General features: G+C 33.9%; 1 protein-coding gene across 2 annotated transcripts in view; it reads left to right on the top strand.

The window, feature by feature from the left end:
• Nucleotides 1-392: 392 nt before the first annotated feature.
• milt (trafficking kinesin-binding protein milt) overlaps nucleotides 393-25,362 on the top strand; it is a 49,602-nt gene continuing 24,632 nt past the window's right edge. The window contains exons 1-4 of one of the 2 annotated variants that reach the window (XM_018505212.1): nucleotides 393-1,089; nucleotides 4,606-4,810; nucleotides 13,214-13,318; nucleotides 14,914-15,018. In XM_018505212.1, the coding sequence (XP_018360714.1) occupies nucleotides 883-1,089; nucleotides 4,606-4,810; nucleotides 13,214-13,318; nucleotides 14,914-15,018 (622 nt within the window). In that variant the 5' untranslated portion in view covers nucleotides 393-882. Of the gene's footprint in view, nucleotides 1,090-4,605; nucleotides 4,811-7,328; nucleotides 7,620-13,213; nucleotides 13,319-14,913; nucleotides 15,019-25,362 lie in introns of those variants that run through there. The other variant, XM_018505230.1, reaches the window with a different exon arrangement.

The raw sequence follows: 25,362 nt of genomic DNA, 5'->3' as shown, positions 1-25,362 counted from the left end.
AGTACGATCATTACAAAAGTATATGTACAAAGTCATTTAATCTGTAATTATTATGTTGCATAATTAGATGCAGTTTTATAAAAAAAATGAATGTGCGACTTAACATAGTATGGGTCAATACATGATGAGTGAGAAAAAAAAAAGCTAGGTGAAGATTGGTACAAACCGACACAAAATTATTCAATCTTCGTCTTTGATTAATAATGATTAACAATTCTGACAACAGTAGTTCTTTATTTTATGATTGTCGCAATCTGTGTACAAATTCGCGCAATCAACGGTGCGCATTCTAAAGAACCTCGCGATCTTATTTTAAAATAATCTACGAATGTAATGTCCCTAAGTAAAAAAATGATTCGTAGCATTTTATTTTATTATTTAGTACATATCCGCTAATTTTTTAAATCTTTTCTCTTTCCTTTTTTCGTACTTTCATTCCATATGCGAAACAATCAAGCAAGCATTTTCAAATGAGATTGTACCACGTTATCAGCCAGTATCCGTTGATAATGGGCAAAACTCATATTGCTCTTATACATATCGGCTCGATCCTGCAGAACTGATTGAGTTATCCGAGCGAAGGATCGAATCTTACGACAGTTGCGTGCGCGTTTTTTGCGCTTTACCGTATTCGTACAAATTTCTTTGTTCATTCACACGAGTTGCAAATTTAACAATTGCGGACTTATCTCTTCGCGGATCATTCTCTCGATTCGATCGCGTCGCGCTAATCTTGATGTTTAAATTACATCAGCATAATCAAAGACTTCACGCGCATCGCTCAGTGTTCCTTTTTATCGCCGAGGGTTGACAAAACCGCCGTTCTATTTGTCAAGTGTAATAAAACACCTTTCTTTCATGCCGTGACATCAATGTCGCGCAATGTTGTTGCGAGGAATCGCATTCGCGGAGGCGCGCCGCAATTCAACGCGGCGCGTCTTCAAGAGCCGCGACAAGACGCAAGGATGCGAGAGGGACGCCGCATCGGATCTTTCCCACGATGGATCTCTGGCCCGACACGTGCGCACGGAAATGATGGCTTATCAGCCCGTAGAGGTGCCGCTATCCTTCATTTTCTCAAATTCCTTTGTAAGTTGCGAGAAATGGCGTAAGCACAAAAATTACAACTTGTCATAACTGTCCAACAGAGTCGTAAGTCACAATACAGGATTTATTGTAACTACCTCTAATAGACTCTTAAAGACACAAAAAAACTTGAGCAGTAAGTCGTAACCAGTAAACAAATTGACATTTTGGATTTTCTGTGGCTTTTGTTATTGCTTTAAACTTTAAAGCTATAGGGTCGTCTGCAATTGAAGTTATATGGTAAAGTTGTAAGCAGTAAGAAATCCACCAATCACAGTCGAATGTGAGGAAAATAATCAACTATGATTGGTCAATTTCTTATATGTAGCTTGCTACGTAATATTACTCTCATTGTAGACGGTCCACGTGCTTTATCCTTGACTTATGATAAACATTTGCGACAATCTTTGTGTTCGGGCCCAAAAACATGAATTATAATAAAAAGAAAAACCAAGGAAATGCGATAAAAACGACTCGCGAACAAAAAATTACTAAAAATTATCGGACTAACCTTATTTGAAGCATTTGATTGACCAATCAGAAAAAAGAATTTTACGAATTGACCAATTAAAGAATGCTTCAAGGTATTTGTAACATTACATTGACCATACTCATATCTTATAGATTGTATCGAATCGCGCGGATTGTGTCACGTTGTAAAATCTTCAAATGTTGTAAAATATAAAATTACTTAATTAGTCCTTTCACGTTTCTAAGACATTTCGTGTGCACTCTAAAAAATATCAGTATGGATTCAATATCTCTGGTGTGGATTTAACACTCATGCCATACCTATATAATTCTCACTTATATTAGTATTAATATTAACACCAACATGGTGTGAATTTCAAACCTCTGGTGTTTATATCAACACCATGGTGTGGATTAAAAACCCATGATGTTAAATCCACATCATATTGGCGTTAATATTAATTAACACCAACACAGTGAGAATTATATAGACACCGCTATTTTTAGAGTGTGTTTGACTATGAACTAAGAAAAATCGCAATTACTTTAATCGATGTTGCAGCCACTTACTCCTTATTACGCTCGGTGATGTCGAACATGAAACTCTCTTTTAGAGTACCATATGCCGAAATGATAAATGAGCGGACTGATTTCTCCCCACCCTACGAAAACTATCAGGCTATCTCAGAGAGATTCTCTAAATTTGCGAAACGTATTTGATTTTAGTAATGCAACATTATCTCGTATTTATCCATATAAAATACGGTGCGCGATCAATGTAATCAATCGATAGGCTTGAGATAACCAGAGATACGTTCATGACTACTTTGTGAAGTTAACGAGGGGTTTCTTCATGTTTTATTTGCCATTACGAATTAGCCTTTTAGTGTTTGCTCTGTTCTGAGGATGGATATCGAAATGCTTAAAATAATTTACAGTTGAATTAATTTTTCAGACTTTTTACTGATTGTTTTAAGAAATGCCTCTCAAGTTTTCTTTTTTTTTTTTAGTCACGTCAGAGCACGATAAGAGCTTCCGTATTTATTAAATTCACCGGTTGATAATTAATTTTTATCACATTTATATTCAAGCTTTCGGTCAGTTTTTATCTTTTCTTGTTTCGTAGCGTACTTTTTTTTACACGTGTGCATTAGCAGCTTTTGTTCAATCATTTTTATCGCTTCACGTTAATTTTTACAAGAATACCATCGGTAAGATATCAACTGGAGATCGATTATCTGCCTTATGACATTTTCGCGTTCCGTTCTCCTCGTGTATAGTACAGCGGCATTAGAATATCAATATAATATTATTTCTCATAACCTTGTGCCGCCTTGCGTAGCCAAGTCCACCGAAAAGATCAGAAAGTGAAATTGACGACGAAATGCTAACGAACCTTGACTGGCGTGTCGAAAGAGATGTGCAAAACGCGTCTCGGAGCACCTCCGGTCACGCAGCTGCACCGCTTCGACTGTGACGTTGAGGTTTGCTCATAAATATCATCTGAAAATTTTACGTAACGTCTATTTAGCCTAGATATTTCTGCTCGTGCTCTGCATAAATTAAGGTGGAACGTGGTATTAAAGCTCGCGGATGTTTTAACTCTCAACGGTATACGTGTTAATGAGAATAAACGTAATGACGATTAATATATGACGTATAAATGAGTGGTTCTTGTTACCTTATCGCTCGCATTGATAAGATATCAATGACAAAGAAATTTATAAGGGAATCAAGATTGCTAAAAGTAACAAAATATTGAGAGTTTGTTACATATGCGTTTGTTTATGCAAATTTAATTGATCCTTTGAATGTTGATTTCAATGTTGATTCTATTCTATATATAATTTTTATAATTTTAAAATCTATAAAATTATGATCTTGCTACTGAAAGTAATTTGTTGACAGCAGGATCGTAGCTTTCGATTTTAAAATTATAAGAATATATTTACTTATAAATTTAACCTTTAAATACTAGGTAGGTGATCATAGCAGCACATTCTATTATAATTATCGTAAAACCTTATTCTGGAGGAGGATAATAAAAAGTATTGCCTAAAAATCTTAAAGTAAAATTATTTTTACGTTTCTCTGTATCTCATAAAAGCATAAATAATATAAATTTAATTCTATAAATATTATTAAAAAATTTAATTACAAAAATAAAAATTTTTAGGAATGTTTTGCATAGTTCACCTACCTATTTAAAGATTAAAATTAGTATCGATATATAATTGCATTAAAAGCAGTGTCTGCTATGAGAAGGCGTAACGAACATTCAGTAGATTTTATACTTTTGCAAAAACGTTGAAATGTCTGTGTCGTCTCAAGTCAGTGTCCTGAAATAAACTAGAACCGGAAGACGAGCAAAATGAACGTGTCCGCCGGAGCGCTACCAATCTAAATAAGCGCAACGGTTTAAACGCCGGTTCCTCCCGATGGGTATTTAGGGTCTTGTGGGGAAGGTGAACCCCCCTTTCAAAAATACTTTGTGTTTGTTCTGGCGATGACATGCGCGTAAAAGAACGCGCTTTCTTTCGTGTTCTCTGAACTCATAGATCTACAATAATCTGAAATTAAAAGAATCTACATTAAAAACATGCACTGAAAAAAAGTGTGTGGTGATTGTAATTGCATGGCGAAATAATTAATTATGGTGAGCAGTTCCACTTTCATACACACATAGTTATTACTACTATAATGTTAATAATGATAATTATTTTATAGTTCTGTCAAAAAGTATACAGTTGACCAAAAATGACTATAAATTATAATCAAATGATATAATAATTGTAACCATTTTTTCTTTCAGTGTGCAAAATTGTATTTGAGAAGTCAGTTAAGAATAGATTTTGGAAACATTTATCGCGAGCTTTTAAGTGTGATAAAATATCGGAATCTTCTTTCAACAATTAATATTTATGTGCGAAAATATGATTTTTGAAAGTAGTTTAAAATAAAAAATAGTTTCTCGAGATTTTATGCATTGACCTAAATTACTATTCTAATCTGGTCACGAAAACACTGAATATAAATATTGCATTTCAGGAAAGCGAGGCGATATCGCTCTTCGCTACAGCGTCCAAGCTGGCCACCGTGGAAGATGAGGGTCCAAAGCGGCCCGAAGGCCCCATCCGACCATCCACCGCCTCCCTGAAGGTTTCACCCACGGCAAGGGCAATTCTCCAGGCATCAAGGTCATCGAAGAAGCTAGTTTCTCCCGTTAGTACACGCGACGCTGAGACCATCACGGGTAAGGCGAAAGAAATTTTTATCATTTTTATATACGTACCAGCTGTCGCTTGGGCGATGTCACGGGAACGGTGCTCAAGATATTGATTCTTTCACTTAGTATCTTTGTAAGTTCTACTAGTTTCACAACACGATCAGAATCGTTACTTGTAAACTATAGTTTTCCTAAATGTAGTGATTGATGATTAATGTGGTTAATATAGACGTGATGAAAATACACGATTCACTTAAATGTGACGATGATTCAACTGGCTGACGGATATAGGTGCAGCGAGAACTTTTGTCGTTTCCGACGAGAATTTCTCGTGTAAACAAACTGATTTTTATGAAAAACAGCACGTTGATCTTACGCGTTTAAGGTACAGATTTACTACATCTTACTTTGTAAGCGTACGGAAAGAAACTGTCTTTGACGATGCTAGCACGAGGAGTTTTATAAAGTGGCTTACCTGTTCCAAGCCTCATGGTGTTTCCCATTGGCCTGAGCCAAATGATGATTACTCCTGCCCGGTGGATAATACGCCACGCTCCATTCTCATCATCATGGACGTCATCATCATTATCGTTATAGTTCTAGTCATCATCATTTTTGCCGTCGTCAGCATCATAATCATTATCATCATCATCATCATCGTCGTTGTCGTCGTCGTCATCATCATAACCATTATGTTAAAAATGTTGGTTGTCATTATGATTATTTTTATTGTCATTGCAAATATCTGTGAGTATCTTTTATCTTCAATATATACTTCATATTGATTGCAATGTGATCGATAATATTCTAGGAACATTTTTCTAAGATATTATTTTACCACGTGTTCAAAATATCGAAAGTATAATTATTCATATTTCGAAATAGGCCACCTACAAAAGATTAATTTTTTTATGGCATTATAGAATCTAAATCAACGCGTAGTTTCTTCGTTCACTTTCGCAAAAAACATATGTGATTTCTTTTGAATATTTTTCGTTTGTTCGGCTTTTTTAAACTACTGGATTAAATGCAAAGTTTCGCACCAACGATTTAGCTGTTATTTTTTAGCGGTAAAGAAAAATTCATGAAATATGTGCAATTAAAATTCGTTCCATTAGCAAACGCTAGTTTATTCCCGTCTATTATATAATGCATGCGTATACACAGTACACATGTTTTTTTGGTTGGTTGACTTCGAGCCGTTTGCCAGCAACCTTGTTGAAAGCGACTGCTACAGTGAAGATTTAAACTTATCGATCGTAAGCCCCCCCTGTTTTTTTTAAATATATGATAAAGCTGAAATATTGTTTCCATTTTAAGAACCGATTAATCCAAAACAATTTTTTCTTCTTTTTTCTCTAACGAATTATTCTTCTTGTTAAATACTTAAATATTGAAAATATCGAAAAAGTCATAAGTCTAATTGGCTTTCTACAATAAGCCATTACCCAAGCTTTATATCAAGATGTAAGAAATTGATCAATTTCAGTCGAATGTAAAAAGAATAATCGATTATAATTGCAATAGTTCTTTTTTTACTTAAGACTTAAAGTTTAGGAAATGATTTATTATAGAAAGTCCATAAGATTAAAATTAATCTTAAAGTATAACTTTTTCAAATATATTTAAGGATTTAAGAAAAAAGGATGTTAGTTATATAAAATCGCTAAAAAATTAATTAAAGATTAATAGAGGAGAGCTCTATGTAGTGAAGCATAGGTTTCTGAAACTTAATTATTTAAAGCGAAATGAAAAATTTAGCTTTTTAAATTAGTTTCGTTCGATAAATGACCTGATCACGGAAATCAAAATTGGCTAAGCTCCAGCTATACCGGTCGCTGCTATTTTCCTCCATCGCGACGTACGTTCGACGGAGTTCTTCGGTGGCTCGCGACTCAAAAAGAACGTCTTTCCCGAGTTCGCAAACGCATCGTCATTAATGATAGGTCGCGAAGAGTGTTCGCGTAATCACCCAGAATAAAAGACGCCGGGCGTCACTCATCGTTCGACGTAATTAGTGGACCATATATAATCGCTACGCGCGACCGTGTCGTTTAACTCATTTACTAGCAATTTCGTTATAATTGTGTGCATACGATAAGGTGCACGTAGACGGGTTACACAATTTAATTCTTCGCAGCTGTCTGGATAAAGAAGAATTCACAGATGAAAACGTTTATTAACGACATATCGCAAACATACTTCGATAATTTATTGAGTCATATGTTCCCACTTATCTACTATTATAATATTTGATAACATTAATTTGAAAAGTGATAATTGCGCTTTTTTTATTGTATAAAAAAAATTAAATTAATATATGTTTAAGATTGGGGGTGAAAAATTTAACACTTATTTTAAAAATAAAAGAAGATTTATTATCAAAATATTTATTTCTATATAAAGACAAAGTTCGAAAATAAAGTTTTTTGTATATTTTGCAAAATAAAAAGCGAAAATTATGAGCATTTTTATGTTTATCATTAATCAAATCGTAAAATTATTAAGTCGTCTTCTCGGGAATTAATTATGCAAGTTTTTTTTATCAGACAATAAATTCGCAAAATATTCAATTTGATGCACCGCGATGGTTTTGTTTCGTTTTACGTAATCTGTGAGTTTCGAAATCAAATTTCGTGAATCTTGCGGGCAACGAACTTCGTTGATAGTGGTAGAAGGTACCTTGATGAAGAGAACGAAAGGGCGAAGAGTTCGGCCAGCGCCGAACACAAGATTATGTACCTAGGCACAAGGGAAGTGAGAAGGCCTAAGGGCCCAGCGAAGCTCAGAGAGATCCTTGAGAAACGTGAGACTGTGCTAAGCAAGTGGCGAGATGGTACGATATTCGTTCACGGTATTTTTCGCGCGCGAATGATTATTTTTTCCGGTATTACACGTTTGGCATGCAAAGAGGTAAAACGTGATCAAAAAACAAGATTGAAACAAAGCTATTTCACTGGTAGGATTTATAAGTAAAAAAAGTAACAAAAAGATTGTATTGTAATCTTTTTTTAATTGCGGAATTAAATAGTTTTTTAGTGACCGGGCATGAATAATTACCATTGTTGTTGACGATTAATTATTAATTGTACACGAAGTAATAATTTATTATGTTAAATTATTTGATTTAAAATTAAATTCATAAAAGCATTCGCTGAAACGTCATTACATGCACAATGTAATGCATATTTTACAAGTAATGTATTCTGATTACATTCTATCTGGCTCTGCTAAAAGTATAAACAGTATTGTAATACGTTCACTCAAAAAAAGATAATCTAATTGTAAAGTGAAATTTCCGGTAACCTCATATTCTAAGCAAAAACTTTTACAGAAAGAGTATTCCTCCTCCAATGCACTGAACTATTCATCAAAAATGTATTGGAAATTATTCTAACAATTTTCCTATTGTATGAAGAGGAATATATTTACTGAAAGCGGAGTGCCCTCTTACGAGTAAATTATATTAGAAACAGCAAGATTTTTACTGCAGATGCAAAACGAAAATACTCTAACTGTAAGAATATTGTGCTTAGCATATTTTTCTCTCGATTTCAGAAGATTCCTCTTGAGGCCGTATATAAGAATAAAATCCTCTAAAATTTAGCGGTTTCTGCTAATATTAAAATTATTTTTTGGGGGGTGTTACATGTATGTATGATAAAATTTATAATATTACATCTTGTTTCTCTTTACCAATACGATCATTACGATCCACAGTTGGTAACGTATTAGGTATTGATGCCAACTAGCAGGTATTATCTTCCGTAGTAAGTGCACCGACGATTTACTTTCTTGTTGCACACGATTGCCAGTATGTGGCAGCACGCGCTCTGCATTGATGGTATTTTTATCATTTCATCTACCGTGATAACTAGTCCGCACCTTTACACAATCATTTAGGCTAGTATCCATAATCGATTCTTATATTTGAGACTAGCTTAAGTACAGTCTTAAGATGTCATAAGTCAATCAGAGGGCTGTATTAATATCTTAAAACATTGTTTAAGACAGTCTTAAAATAAGAACGGACTATGAATACCATTCTTAGACTTATTAAACACTAATTCCAAGCTCAATGCAATACTCACATTTATACATTACATATATATTTAAAATACTTTTGCACGCAATAGTGCAATAAACATTTAAGGAAAAGTCAAAACGAATTACAATCTAAATTAGGAACAATAAAAATAAGATTTAGACTTATGTAATATTCAATATAAATGGAACAGGTAACAAAAGCTGAAGCTCACGTTTTATTTATATCTTTTAATTAAAAAAAGACTAACAAAGTTTTTTTATATAGCAAAAATATCGAGAAATAACTAAACATTATTAAACTTCATAGAAATATTTGTTCAGTTGACTTAGAAAAAAATGATTTACGAGCAATGAAATTTATCATATTATATTTCCTGTTGAGATTCGGTCGAGTCATTAGGGTAAACTAGGATATTATGGCCATACGGAAAAGATGGCCATACGGAAAAGATGGCCATAGGCCATAATTTCTCCAATAATTGATAAATAGTACATTTTTATAGTCATTCTTAAAGATAATCAATATTTACAGTAGTTCATATGAGTACACTGTTCAAAATAACAATATTATAAATATTATCTAATATTTTTTCTTTCGACTATCTGCAAAGTTTTGCACGTGTTTGCTAAAAACTGTTATAATGTCTAATAAATTACAGTTAAGCTGCCATAATCAACATTACATACACAATAAAAGTACGTAAATTGCAAAGTGTCCTATAATTAATACTTTTATTTTCACTATTTATTTATAAATACTATGGCTATCTTTCTTAATATCATGGCCATCTTTTCTCTAAAAATCAGATAAGATGGCCAATGCATACTTTGTAATATTTTGATAAAATTAAAGTTCTGTTAAGTATTTTCTCTTTAATTTCGATAGTATTTGTTACTTTAAGCTCATTGAAAGTAATATCCCAAATATTGTTAAAAAGTGACAAGAATAAATGTATGTTTTTTGCATTTTAAAAAACTATGGCCATCATACCCGAGTTTACCCTACCGAATTACTGTCGAGTTGCTATCGAGCAAGAATGGAGAAAACTCCTGACACTTACACTCTTTAATAAACGTGTTAATATATTAACTGTGGAATGTGAGATTATTTTGTGTGTGCAAATAATCACCCTCCCCGACATATCACCCACAGTTTATTCTTATTATTTTTATAATTTACGTTTTTAAATAAAATATTGTAATAACGGCAATAAATGCACAAGACTGACATATCAAGCATCAAGATTTGCTTTGATCGAATATGACTCTCTTCAGTTATGTGTATGGATCTCTCAGTCGATTTTTCATTTATTATTGTTGACATAAAATGTTTAAATAAAATTAAGATTGACATAAAATTAAACACAAATAGCAAATTATATTTAACAAAATCCTATTTGATAATTAAAGCTCTGTTATTTGTTATTATAGATTTGTTATTATAGATTTGTTATTATAGATAACTCTTTATTATTTCACATGAGATTCACCCAATTTTTCAAAATTTAGCTTGAAAATATACTACAATAAATACATAAAATATTTTAACGCTCTGTCGAGTTGGCAAGCCATCACAATTATATTTCCATAATTTATATTTTCCAGTAAAATAATAGTAAACGCGTGAAATTGCAGATACAAAATAGTGGATGTAAAATTAAGATTGATATCAAATTAAATATTTGATAATTTATACCAAAATGTTAATATTGGAATGTTTTATCTATTCATACGAATCTCATCTGAATCGTCATTTGAGTCATATGCACAAAAATTATTTTTACTCCTTTTTAAACGATGATTATCTTTTTTTCGACATGTCGTAATTGGTGTAGCATAGCACTATGTACCTGTAAATCTACCGGGTACAAGTCTTGCGCGATCTGGTTTCCACAATTCAATTCGAACGAAGAACGTTGGGAACTGGTTACGACGATCTAACTGTTTTCTTCGTCATTAATGGAATCTAGGAAATTCATAATTTTTCGCGAAAAGCGCACACCAGCATTCACGCGTTGAACAATCGGCGCAGCTAATCTGAAGCATCATCGCGATTATATGTTAAATTCACGATGAGTTCGTGCAGCGCGATTGAGCGCGATACTCTTCTCGTGCGGGTCATCTCTATCTCACGAGAGAGAGATAGGGCGAAAAACTATACTCTCTGAGGGGTACAAAGTTCACTGAAACCGAGACTCACGTTGTTTCCCGGTGTAGTCAGCATCAGCAGTTGCAGAATTGAGCCGACGTTACATACATTGCGTTGCCGCGTTTTCCTGAGAAAAACTCACCAAGTCCTGTGATTTTTCTCGGTCGATGATGCGTTCTGTTCACTATATAATTACTGTGCGAGGATCTCTTAAGAATTGTGTACGTCAGGTCAGTAGTACTATTTTGCTGTCATTCGCACCGATTGGAATGAACCTTGAGTAACCCGGAAGCGGAAACTCTGTTGAGCATGACGTTCCATCTTCAGTGAACTTTAGGATAAATTTCTCGGCATCATTTAAGATGTAATTTAAAAAAAAAATTTGAAACTTCTAATTAAACATCATTAATTATCAAAGTACTGGTTACTCAATCCGTTGTGTTAAATAATTTTTAGTTTCCATGTGTCAAAATATATAAATTAATTCATATGTGTAGTTAATTTCAAAATAAACATTTATATTAACATATACTCTTAGTAAATAATTAAAATTGAATCAAATTTAATACATTTTGAATTAAATTGCTTAATTTAATTGTTTCAATTAAATTAGCGATAAATAAGAACAGTAGCGACTTGCAGAAATAATTAAAAATAATTCAATTTGGGTATAATTTGACATAATGAATTTAACAGTGTAAAGATGATTAATAATCTCCATCGAACTGAATTTAATGTGAAAAATTTCCATCAAAATTAGATGAATTTTTTACTTAAAATTAGATGAAATTTTATTTAAATTTTAATTACAAAGACATCAAATAAATGTGGCAGTGTTCGGTTAAATTTTCTATTTTCTAATTACTAAATAAATATTAGTATATTCGAAGTTTATCGTATCTTGAAAAGGTGATCAACTCCGAAGGTCTGTAGTTACATACGCTTCGCATGAAACATGTTGATGTGGTATGCAACCGTTGAAGGGCCCCTCATTTGTGGTAAGCCGCACAAATCTCTCCTCCTTCTCCTCCTCCACATTTCCTGCTGTACCGCAAGCAAACGCTTTTTGTCACTCAAGTCACGCACTCTTGTCTTACACCGCAGGTAGAAAATTTTAAGCGGTCGTGCAACGTAACGCGCGATAGAAAATAACTTAGTAATAATCTTGGTAATAATAATAAAAGAGGCATTTTCATGATAACGTGTTGCACTACGTTGCACAATGATAAAGAGGAGGGCGATTGAAAAGCATAAGGTGTGCCGTAATATTACAAAATATATTATTTCATGAAATTTCATGCCTCTCGCTCGCGCCTTCTCATTTTCATGAAAACGATGCGAGTTATATGCGCATAACGCGAATGTGTGTATATATATATATATATCCATCTTATCGCATTCGTCTATTTTTGCCGTTTAGTAAAGCGTACCTATTAAGTATTTCTTATTACTTAAACCCAGTGATGCGCAACTTGTGGTTCGCCTGTAAATTTTTTGTCGACCGTCTCATAGTCGAAAATATCACATTTTCTATTTTCCATTTTATTTTACCAATAAAATTGTTCTCTTACTTTAAAAATATAACAACTCAAAAAATTAAGTTCCCAGAAAAGGGGAAAAACTATAAGTATATCATTTTTCTCATATTCGTTTTATAATCCTTAAAAACCTATTCTTTTTTAATTATGACAATTTTGGCGATTTTTAAAAAATTAAGTTAGTTCACTTTTGATGAGATTGATAGTGTAATGTTTACTTAACTGATTAATAATAATAACGCAAAAGCCAGTTTGTTGAGTTGTATCACTTTTAAAGAAAGGGAGCGAAATGAACATTATACGACCCGCAAGATTTTACTTGTTTCTGAAAATGACCCTTAAGTTGCGCATCACTGACGTAAACGTTGCGTCAACGCTATTATTGGATCACACTGTCATCATTCTAATTTTTGCACTTACGCGGAACAAGTCTACGATTAAAAACGGCGCGATTTTTTTCCTGTTTCTTTCGTAAGTGCGCCCAACGCGGATACGCACAATGCGTACATTCCCATCGCACATCCCATGACGTCGAGCTCCCGCATATGTATAGGGAACGAGTCGCGAGATGACGCGTAGCACGCGCGCTCGATTATGCTCGAAGCGGAACCGCGTTTTATGGCGCGCGCATAATGAACGCGCCTTCGCACTTATTGTTAGTAACGCCACGGTGGATGCTGCGCTTGATTGTTGCAGATGTATGCAGCGGCGAGGAATTGCCAGAAGTCGAGATAATCAGCCTACTGGAAGAGCAAATACCGAGATATCGTCTCCGGGCCGACACCTTAACGCAATTCCAAGGTGAGCTCCGTTCCTGCTTCTTTCTCTTAAGAAAACGAGAAACGTGAGGTGAAAGGTAAAATGTGTGCTTAATGCAAAACGAAAAAGTGCATGACCGCTCGCTGCGGTCGGAGAAACCTTGAATTCCTTCTGTTTTTTTTTTATTTTTACGTACACAATTTGTATTTTAGACATTATCGAATTTGTATTCCAGAATTTATCGACAATGATAAAATGCAGCCATCAATAAACGTGCTAATCTCAATAAGTCTACTGAAAAAAAAGTCTAGTTATAGCTATCAAATATTGAGTAAAATAGTTTTAACTAAATGTTGAGGTAATATAACTAAACATAAGTTTATCTTTACAAATATTTAGTAAATATTACTGAACAGTATTACCAACGGTAATACTTACTATATATTTGTAAAAGTAAACTTATGTTTAGTTATATTACCTCAACATTTAGTTGAAACTATTTCACTCAATATTTGGTAGCTATAACTAGACTTTTTTTTCAATGTCTATATCAGATGCCATCAGACAAACTTGATCAGTTTGATGAGTCATATATTCGATAATGATTGATAAAATAGACAATATGCAGTTGCTTTGAGTATTAAACATAATTTCCGCGACGAAAAAAACATTGACGTAGTTCTATAAATGATTGTAAAGTTTTACTATAATGACTCGTCTTTGATATAATCGAGAAAGTGGGGTGTTGAAAATCAATATAGGTAGAGAAGACCACAACGTGTGCCCGATCGAATTTCCTACGTTCTAATTAACCGAGGAAGCCTGTCCAGTAACTGTCTAGAAATGCATTTTGTAAATGAACGTTTTATGGACCCTTGAAGTACCGAGCAGTAAGGGTCATATTAAGAAATTGCAACGCGTCATTCGAAACAGGGAAAGCGCCGTAAAAAGTAATATTGCAATTGTAGGTATAAAAATATGAGAAAAATAAATTAATAATATCGAAAGTAGGTAAACAATCTTCATGTACGATCGCATGTTGTAAAGAAAGAGAGCATGAGAAGTGTGAAAGTATAAAGAACATTGTAGAGAAGTATAAAGAACTTACGTGATCTTTCGCCATAAGTGCCGTTGAATCAGGAGCAATAATATGGCAGGTGCCAGATGGTGAACCATTAATTTGACTATGGCGACCCGTATCGCGTGTCCCAATATCGCTTCAATAAAGCGAAGCCTCTAAAAGGTGCGTCCCCGACGGGGTTGCGGCTAATTAGAAACAGTACATTTAGCCGCGCTCCGCGCGAGTTGTAACGTGCGGGCAATGGCGTTTTTGTTACCCGTCTTCGGAACGGATACGATTACCGCATTAATTAGTACGTTAATACGTTGCCCCGAGTATATATTAGTATGCTTTAAAGTAATTTGCAGAACGAGGCGCTTAACACATTTTTGCAATCTCCGTTTCAGTAGACGGGTAATCTAGATTGCTCGAATTCGGATCGCGCGACGACCGTCGATGATGATGATGATGATTATGATGATGATTATGATGATGATGATTTGTGCACGTGCGCGATATATTAATAGCAAGATTTTTAAGAGATTATTTTTCATTGTGTCGCGCATTGTATTTACAGGATACGAGAACGCCGATTGGTTTATCCCAGCGCCTGCCCTCAAATCGGAGGACGTCGATTTGAAATTATCGCCGGATCAGATCCGGGAGACTCTTAACTACTTTAGTAAGTACAACCTCCAATTTATTCGTAAATTTTTTGGTAGATAGCACGATGCATATGTAAGCTGAACGAATAGTTCAACCGAAACAGAGAGGCCGGATTTGAAAATGTTATAAGTCAATCTTTTCAATGCTTCATAAAAAAGCCTGAGCCTATGTATAGAAATGAAGTTTTTTTATTATTAAAGTAAGGTTTTGATTGATGCGTTTAACATACGTAATTATTGTATATAATTGCGCTCTTATTAACGCAATTATAATGCAATAATAATGAGATTGAAGAAACGCCACGTAAACAGAAAGAAACGGAAATAGAAATAAGATTCAATCGTAAACGTCAGGGAACGTGATATTAATGCAACAAGCGGAGTAAATCTAATCAAAACCGCTCAATGGAAAACCGTTGGCTGCCAATGTTACGCAGCGCAATGGCCATTGCCATTTGTTTGCGCGAGTGCAATTCCGCGATGCGTGGAAAGTGCACAGAGACGTGCATCGCGTGGAAATCCATCTTACTAAACGAGATTGAAAAGTGACAGATTGTTACAGTGGACATGTCCAGGCGCTGTAAACATGCATCGTTGATGGATACTGAGGAAGAACGACACGATGAAAAATTCCGCGAAGAATTCTTTTGAACTGAAGAGAAAGGAAATATCTTGGCGCGCGCACGATTTTCTCGCTCAAGCGAAAGATGATTACTCGTTTCGCTGGGCGACAATTCGCAAAGCACGTGTCGCTAACAAGATATCTCGCGTGTCGTTGATTACCGATTTTCCGTAGTCCCGAGAAGCAACGCGTTTATTTTCATTTACGTGCTCTAGATACCGCATAGTAACATCCGACACGATCACGTACGATCGTATCGTACATTGTAAAATAACGTTTGAGATTTAATGGCAACAATTTGACTTTTGTTCTACACGTATCTATTTTCTTCGCAATATGAATTGTTTATGTGTTCCGTTTGAATATTACATATCTTTAAAGGCGAACAGGAAGTTTGTATAGTGCAACTGAAGGCGAAATTTACGAATTTATTTCAGAGAAAGGAATAAATGGACGCAGTTTAGATGTATTATTTACTACTCTATTAAAAATATATTGAATAGAAAGTTAATAGAAAGTTGATTTACAATAAAAAATTTATTTAAAATATAGGAATTTTTTGTGTCATTGAAGACAGATTTGAAAATTCCAAGTTTTTCCAAAATTCTATGGCTTCTAAAAGGGCGCGCAATTTTATTTCCTGATCTAATTTTTTTCATATTTTGCTTTTCAGATTGAATCTAAAATAGACTGTTAGAAAATTATTACAAAATAGTAACTACGTAAACGTAAAACTCTAATGTTCACGTTAAAATTGACGTTATTTATGTTGTTACTATTTTGTGATAACATTTTCCTCTAATTATTTATTTTAGCTTTAATTTTCAATCTGTAGGGCGAAGTATCTTAAAGGAAACTAGATCGGAAAATAGCAAAAATGCTTCCTTAACCGTTGTCTCTATACCCGGGTACCCATTTGTACTTTTGAAACTGAGCTATATACGTCCAAAGTTGTTTCTACGCACAAGAGAAGGGATGGGGAGGTCATAACAACCCTTTCCTACATTTACATAGAAAAATTCCTGCGTGGGTACCCCGGTTATTGAAATTATTGGTTATAGAGATTTTTTGTTATGGAGACAAGGGTTAAAAATTACAAAATTATGACACTCGAAATTTTCATGCCTATCTTCAATGATAAAAAACTCCTATATTTTTAATAAATTTTATAATATTATAAATTAATTTTCTACATTTGAAATATAATTCTAAACAGAAAATTATGTCGCTTTATTTCTTTTTCTGAAATAAATTCGCAAATTTTGCCTTCAATTTAACCATACAAATCTCCTGTTTCCCCTTAATTTGTGCGAAATTGAATCTGATACTAATAAGCATTTTAAAAGCTGTAAATAGTTTTATTGCGAAAAATACCACTTAAGATTAGGAAATATTATAACGCAAAATCTGAACTACTAAATACAAGTAAGAAACGTCGTTGACTTGTATGGAACATTTCAGATCCTTACGGAAGATATTTATGCACAGTCAGGTCGACCGTTTTTATGACTATCGACGAATATGGGTGAGAAATGCATCCAAGATGTACCAGTCTATTTAGTAATTGGTACATGAAAGTATTCTATATTCTCTCTCTTTCTCTCTACCGCTATTCCATCGTCGAGCTTTTCGTCACTCCATCTCGCTTGCACGTATTTTATCAAAGGACTCCGAAACTAATTATATAGAAAATTGAGTTCCGGTGAAAGAGTTAATTTTCACACATGCTGTAGCTTATAATATGGTGAAAAAAAATGTTATATACAAAAATGTTATGTACATATGGCTCAAATAATGGATATTTATGATGTGTATCAAAGGTGAGTACAAGTTTTACACTTTTGATACACTACAAGAATTATCCATTATTTGATTTATGTGTATATTATATATAACATTTTTGATCACACACACACACACACACACACACACACACACACACACACACAACACAACGCAAACACAACACAAACAACATTATAAGCTACAACATATGTGAAAATCAACTCATTTTACCATATAATTAGTGTGTGGTCCTTTCATCGACATGTTGAACGCACACTTTGCTACCGTAATTTAGACTTCTCGAATCGTGAAAGAACACAATATTAATTGGACACGTAAGAGCACACATGTACAAAGTAACAGAGTACGACGTGTTACAGATTTTATAGTGAATTATGTTCGTTCTCTCGTATAATAAATGAGTTTCTTCGTTGTTTTGCAAAGCTAATTGTGCCTACGCACATATTTATGGCCAATGTGCGTTTAATCACGCGGACTACTTTAAAATAAATGTTCAGGAAGTAACAATATAAGCAATTAATAGAAAAAGAAAACACAAAAACATGCCTGAACTATTCTATCTGTATAATCGAACGAAATAATCGTCTGCACGATTTGCTTATGCAAATGATTGTAGAATAATCTTTATAAATTTTATTAAACGTTTTTATTAATTTTAATAAGCATATTTCCTTCTAATAATTTACCTATTCATTATCAATTAATTGTTTATATGAAATTGTTTATATATGACTCGTTTATGCAAAGATCTCATAAACAAGATAAATAAAATGAATATTATTTATTCGATTTCAACAGATTTCAACTGTATAATTAATCTGTTGAAGTCAATTAAGAGACTATTAACAGTGAATATATTCTCTGAATTATTTCTCAAAGTTAATGACTGCGGAAACAATATTCTATTCATAGTATTCGTGTTTTATCGTTGCGAGAAGTCTCTTCGCATATCTTCGAATGATCTTATGTCATGATTTGAATTTCTATCTTTCTCTCTTATTCCCATATCGGACATAGTTATGTTACTGCCAGAGGCTGCTCCGTTTGTCCATTTGCACAACTAATCACCGTTTTCCTTATTGCGTCCGAGAAGTAATAATGAGAATCCTCTCACAGTCGCGCGGGTGGGACGCGCCCGAGATCGCATTGTTATCCGTAACGCATAGGATGCATCCTCTCTAACCGCTCCACTTTTCTCGGTTTTATTTTGCGTTGTCTCTTCACCTTTTCCTTGAACCATGCAAAACGGTGAAGTTTCACCGGACCAGAAAGAATGATACACAAAGTTCCTCCTTTTTTCGGTTCTCACGGCGATTCCCTCATTCTTGTTTTCTGGCATCGCTCATGATTTCTCCATTCAACCTTTCATCGCACCCGACGTAGAAAGTGTTCGCTAGTTTGTCGTTCAATTGCGCTGTTCTATCTTTTCTGTTATCTCTTTGAGCGATTCGAGACGCTGCTTTTCTCATCGACTGAATAAGAAACGAGGAAATCAAATAAACTTCGCGATCCCGCGACATCGGAGATATAAGAAAACGTTTGTACATTTGTTACGGTTAATGATTTTATTCAATTATTTGCGCCTTAACCGTGAAAATATTTTATGACTTTTACACAGCATTTTTTCAATAATAGGAGAAAATCGATTTCGGGTTCTTTATTATGTTTTCTTTATAGAAACAGTGGATCTTCATTAGATCGCATGAAAGACAAGATGTCATTTTACAAAGCTAAATTATTAAATGGAAATAGAACCGATTCGGAGATAATATTCTTTTGTTTCCACGTTTTTTTATTTCTAATACAAAAAAGGTTTGTATTTTATTCACAGATTGTCGTAGAACTTTATATGAATCATTGATTGCATTACACAATATTCTTCAAGTATCATAAAGTATTAATTATAAAATATAACTATATGCACAAAGTTTCAGAAAATGTAATCTAAAAATTTTACAAATTGTTTACGCAAATCTATTAGGTTGCAAGTACTATTTAGGAAAATTTCATATGAAGTATTTAGATAAAATAAAACGCAAAATATTAACTTTCACCAGTTCATATTAGACAACTAACAAATAGAAACGATATCTCACGAACAAGGATTGCAAATGCCATTTCGCACTTTAAGAATCGTAGCTGTCTGTTGATCATCCCACAAAGAGCATTGCTTTCTCAAGGAATATCTTCTAAGCGCTCTCGCAGTAGGTATCTTGAAAATGTCGGACGATTTACTAGCGTTTCATATTTACTTGTTTACCCTCGACGATCAGACAATTTGACGAAATGATTCTCAATCCTTTTACCAGCCATGAAATATCAAAGAATTGTCGCCTATTACAAAACATAAATCAATCTTGACTAGAACGTCTGAAATAAGTTCATTTTATCGTATAAACGTTTCACATAATTTTTTACAGTCAAAAATAGGAAACAGTACATTATTATTTCTGAGAGGAGAATGCCAAGAAAATATTGATTAAAATATCTATAAATATACATAAATAAAAAATAACTAATATACATATATATATATATATATATGTATACATATACATAATATACATGTATAATATTAAAAAAAATTTATGTAATATTTCAAAATAAATACACGAGAGGGAGATATTACTTGTTAGAATAGAATATCTAAATATGTGTAAATAAAAATGATCTTGATAATGTATACATGTATAAAATATTTTGAAAATAAATATTAGGTATCTCGAGGGTGTTGTGACCAAATAAATCCGTTCATAAAGTTAAAGACGATATAAACTGTTAAATAGTTATTGCAACAACACGATATCCTTGATCTAATTCTTCTCACGTCACGTCACGTAACGTCACGTCACATCACGTTAATTTGCCGTTTTCCCTGCATTGCGCACATATTTACTCGTATGTTTAATATATGTATACATTCCACGGAAATTTCCAGGGGATGAAAAAAAGCCATTTTTGCACATTAAACCTCAATTATTTCTGAAACCCGATTTTGGTGAAATTTGGCTTGCAGTATTATTTTCAGCATCCAAAAATCTATTAAAAAAACATATGCATGTTCAAAATAATGTTTTGCTGTAAACTAGTATTATAGTTATGTACAAATTCGGAATGTTTAAACAATTATACACCATTATAGATTGTAATGCATTACGAATCTAAAAACTAGTAATAGAAAAACATAAACAGTAAACTGTAAATAATAAGCAAATGGGCCAATCACAATCGTAAAACGTAAGACAATAACGCGAGCAGTAACAAATAGAAAATTGATTTGCTTACTGTTATGTTTTATTGCTTACGTCAGGACTTCCGTTTTCTTACGTACCACTAATGCCCGTTTCTACCAATGCAGTTTAACTTTAATCTCGGTTCAACTAACTCTTTATCTTTTTCTAGTTTTAAAAATAAGAGAACGATGAAGAGTAAGTTGAACCGAGATTAAAGTTAATCCACATTAGTAGAAACGGGCACAAGTTATTTGTATCAGACTAGAGATTGAGATTAAAATTGAAAATAACTAACCAGAAGAAAAAAAACCAATATCAAGTTTAGTGAATTTTGCTTTTTTAGGTCAAATTCAATCTCAATTTCAATTTTTGTTATTTTAGGTCAATTCAATCTCAATCTCAATCTCTATTTTAACTGGCTTAACTTAACAGAAAACCGCACAGTGTTAAATTTCATATTTCTAATATTCATATCGAAGCGCAGTGCGCTGAGTGCGCATCCCGAACGTGACGTCGACAAGCGTTTATCGCTCAGTTTATCGAAAATTGTCGCATCGGCCCGTCAACGAGAGCAACTTCCTCGTTATCGAGCTTTCCTCGCTCGCTCGCTCGCTCGCTGTTCTTCCGGCGCAGTGCGTTCAACGCACTCGCGCGGGTAGAAGCGGTTCGGTCGTTCGACCAATCGCGTGGCGGAGCCAACTTCAAAACGAACGCTCGCCGGTCGGTGTCGGTCGGCGGCCGGCGGGTCAGCCGTTTCGCGCGGTTCACTCCACGATGTGCGGCTCAGTCACGCTCGTGCAGCCGCGACGTTCGTTTCGTCTTGTCTCGTGTCATATAAGTCATGCTGTCGCTTATTCGAGCCACGCGTTCACGCCCGCTCTCGCGAGGTTAAGCGCGCGGCGGCCCGTGTAGCTTTCGTCTACACGAAGACGTTCGGCGCGACGAAAAGTACCGCTTCTTCCGGTCCATGGTACGTAACTACAACGTCGGGCATGCGCCAGGACCGAGCTGGCAGTCGCCGCCCGTGTCCGGATTCTGCAAGATTTTTCTCCGCAATGAGGGAACGTCCCTCCTTAGCGAGATGAGTCGCGTCTCAGCGACCTTTGCTCGACACTCGAGTACCGCCGACACTACAACGGTTATCTCTGTACGAACGACAGTTGGAGCACTCGGTTCGGAGTATAACTCGATCGCAAATACCCGGCACGCCTAGGTTAGGTCGCTGCAGAAGCAGCAGGAAGTTGGCCGTGAATGGATCGAATCCGCGCTCTTCTCACCTACGTTGCATCCCGTACGTGTCTCGAAAACAAATTATCGCTCTCGCCGGGTTATTCGCGATAATGAACAGTGTGAGGCAAAAAAAATGTCATGAAACCCGTTTGCTGTGCTGATTGTGCGCTAGAAAGGGAAAAAAGAATATTATTGTCGCGTATGACGATTGAATAATTGGTGAATGATTAATAATCCGCTTTATATACGTTCTCTAAATTTTTACAGACTTTTACAATGTAATTGATTTGAGGTTTTACCTTTGTGATGGAATTGCCCGTTTCTACTAATACAAATTAACTTTAATCTTGATTTAACTTTCTTTTTGTCTTTTTCTAGTTTTAATAATTAGAAAAGTATAAAGAGTTAATTAAATTAAGATTAAAATTAATCTATATTGGTATAAGTCATATATATGGATGTCACCATTCACTGAAAATAATTATCGACAAAATTGTTTTACGTAGAAAACGGTTTCTTACTTTTTATGTAAGAAGTGATACTGTAAAGGATCTCACACTATTCATATAAGAAAAGTAGTTCCAGTCAAATTAGGTATTTATTATTTTATCTTATGAGACGTTGACTAAAAGTTTCCAGATGATTGATAATAATTGGTCTTCATTTTTTTAAATCTACATAAATTATACCTATTTCTGCATGGGACGAGTCACAGATTGCCGGATAATGACCTTTGCAGTCGACTCTGAAAATACGAAAGGGAGAATACGATGATCTTTCACTCGGACAGTTTCGGGCGATGCGGTTCTCCATGAAGTAAGCACTATTTCTGTCCCGTCTTTCTCTCGCGGCCTTGAAAGTCTCGGGGGATGACTTAACTCTACCCTCTACCCCACTGTACTCGTCTCTTCCGAGGGAGTTGCGCCGAATTCGTGCGCGGAGACGCGACTTCCGATTGTTTTTTACTTTTTTCTTTACAATGGTGGTTATTAATAGAACACAATTGATCCACTCGCGCAAAGCAGCCGTTAGATATTAAATAGCATTTCTCTCGCATCAGCGATCACAGCGAAAAATTAAGTATTTTTATACCGTTACGCAAGAAATTGTTTTTTTTCTCGCCGCTTCTTGCCGGCTGCAATGCATAATTAACGTTGCGCATCAATTCGCGATTAATATCGATTATTCACGTTTGATACTGCACAAACGGAAGTACAAGTGACCGCAAACCGATCGAAGCTCTGGATATCTTCGATCCCGATCAATTTTTAATCTTTCCAATTTAATCTGAATCCAAATATAATTAAATACAGTCTCTAGCATTTAGAAAGATACATATTCGATGCGTTTGTATAAAAATTGCTAAATACTTTTATCTTTTCTCGTATTTACTTTCAAACTCTAATTTCGAGTATTAATCTTTATAAGTTTTAAAAATTAAAATTGTATTAAAATCATTCCAAATAACATGTTTTCTATTTACTTTCAGATTTTTATTTCAAGTATCAAACCCCACGAGTGTAGATATGAATATATTCTAAAAATAGGAATTGCGTTAAAATTGATAAAACTTTAACGAATATAATTTTCTTCAAGATACAATTTAAAATCAATCAAAATAACGCATTTTGTATTTACTTTTAAATTTTAATTTTAAGTGTCAATCCTCGGATATGAATAATGATATATATATTCTAAAAGTTGGAATTGTTGCTTTAAGATTGAAATAATCACTCTATTTAATGAAGATAGAATAATGAATCGAATAACAAACTTTGATGCAAGTGCGTCGAATATATTTTCTTTCAAGATATAATGTCATGTCATGAAGTAATGCTAGTTGATCGTACTAACAATCGTCAGTCATAAGATCTGTGTATTTACATTTCCATTACCACTATTGTCACGCGTACTGGAAAGACGGTATTGCATGTTATTCATTGTAAATCTCAAAAAAGAGTACTCGAACCAAAAAGTATATCTCCTAAATTGTGTCTAACATACAAATATTTATTAATGTTTGTATTTGTTCTTTTAAATTTATTTGGTGTCAATTGTCTCTTAAGTCTCTTATTGATTTTTCGGATCTATATCGAGCTATGAACACAATGTTTTGCAGTTCTTTAAGCACTCGAGTCAGTACACGATTATAATCAGTATTTTATAGATCCTCATAAAAACTCTTTCAAATTCTAAAAATTGTGTGTATGATTAATATTTAATCTACTAGATTAGATTAAATTAAAAAATGAGCGAAATATTTTCAAGAAATAATTTGATGCGCAAAGGATCGATGCACAGTTGTATAATCTCTATTAATGTTTCTCTTGTAATCGATATAATTGCAATTTTTTATCTGCACTGTTTATCAGAAAATTGTGCGATGTATCGAGAAATGTTCTATTTTTTTTTTTAACTTTTACTTGATACGTCTCGTTAGAGAATTTTTATCGCGCGATATCCTGCATTTATCGTTGTTTACAGTTTATTTTTTAATATAAAAGATCATTATCGGTAATTTAATCGTTTACGATTTATGATCTGCATCTTGAAAATTCTGTCGTGCATGATAAACCTATGCGGAATGTGATAAAAATCACCAGCTGTGCGTTCTTTGTTCACGTCCCCACATATATTATATCTTTGTAATTATTCTTTTATAACTTCTCGGTGCTCCACTTTAATACCTGTATAAACAGTTGTTCAATCTATCAGTTGTTTCACATTGTATCTAGAGTATTGTCAAGACTACATCATTCAAAACTATCTTTAGAATGCTGTTGAACTATACCGTTGACCTATCGTTCATAGACATACTTTTACTAAGTACGTGGAGAATAAATTTTTTCCGTGCGTGTACATTCTATATATCGGTCAGAACGGTCGCTGATTTCGTCCTTCGCATTTTTTTAACTTTCTACGTAAATTATTGCTCGGTTAATTATTGCATTAAGAAAAATTTCTGATTGAAAATAAACAAACTAGAAGATTTTGATATCAATCAGAATTCTGGTTATCTCAACTAGAATTTAATAAATTCAACCAAAAAATTTTAATTTGTTTATTTTTAATCACAATTCTAATTAATGCAATTTGATTCTTTTTCCAATATGCGCAATAGAATGTGACGATAACGATCGTTAGCATTAATTAATAGCATATCATTTGCAATAATCAGTCCATTCATCTATGACGATAGCATGGAAATGCATCAAGTTTATCTGAGATAAAGTTTTAACCTGGCAATGGCAATAACTTTTTCACACTGTTACTTTTACTAGGAGGTTGTAAGGGCATAAAACACATATATTAATATTTTCGCTTTAAACAAACTACATACATATGAAAGTTGTGTTCATAACATTCTGGTTTTATTGAGCAACACATTTTTATAGGTTATTTATTTTATTTGTTATTAGTTTTATTGTTATAAACAAAAATTGTTAAAATAATAAGAAAAATCTAAATAT

This window comes from Trachymyrmex cornetzi, unplaced genomic scaffold, assembly GCF_001594075.2.
Source record: "Trachymyrmex cornetzi isolate Tcor2-1 unplaced genomic scaffold, Tcor1.1 scaffold1051, whole genome shotgun sequence".
NCBI lineage: Eukaryota > Metazoa > Arthropoda > Insecta > Hymenoptera > Formicidae > Trachymyrmex > Trachymyrmex cornetzi.
Note: the sequence above shows the minus strand (reverse complement) of the source record. Positions and strands in the feature narration are given on the sequence as shown.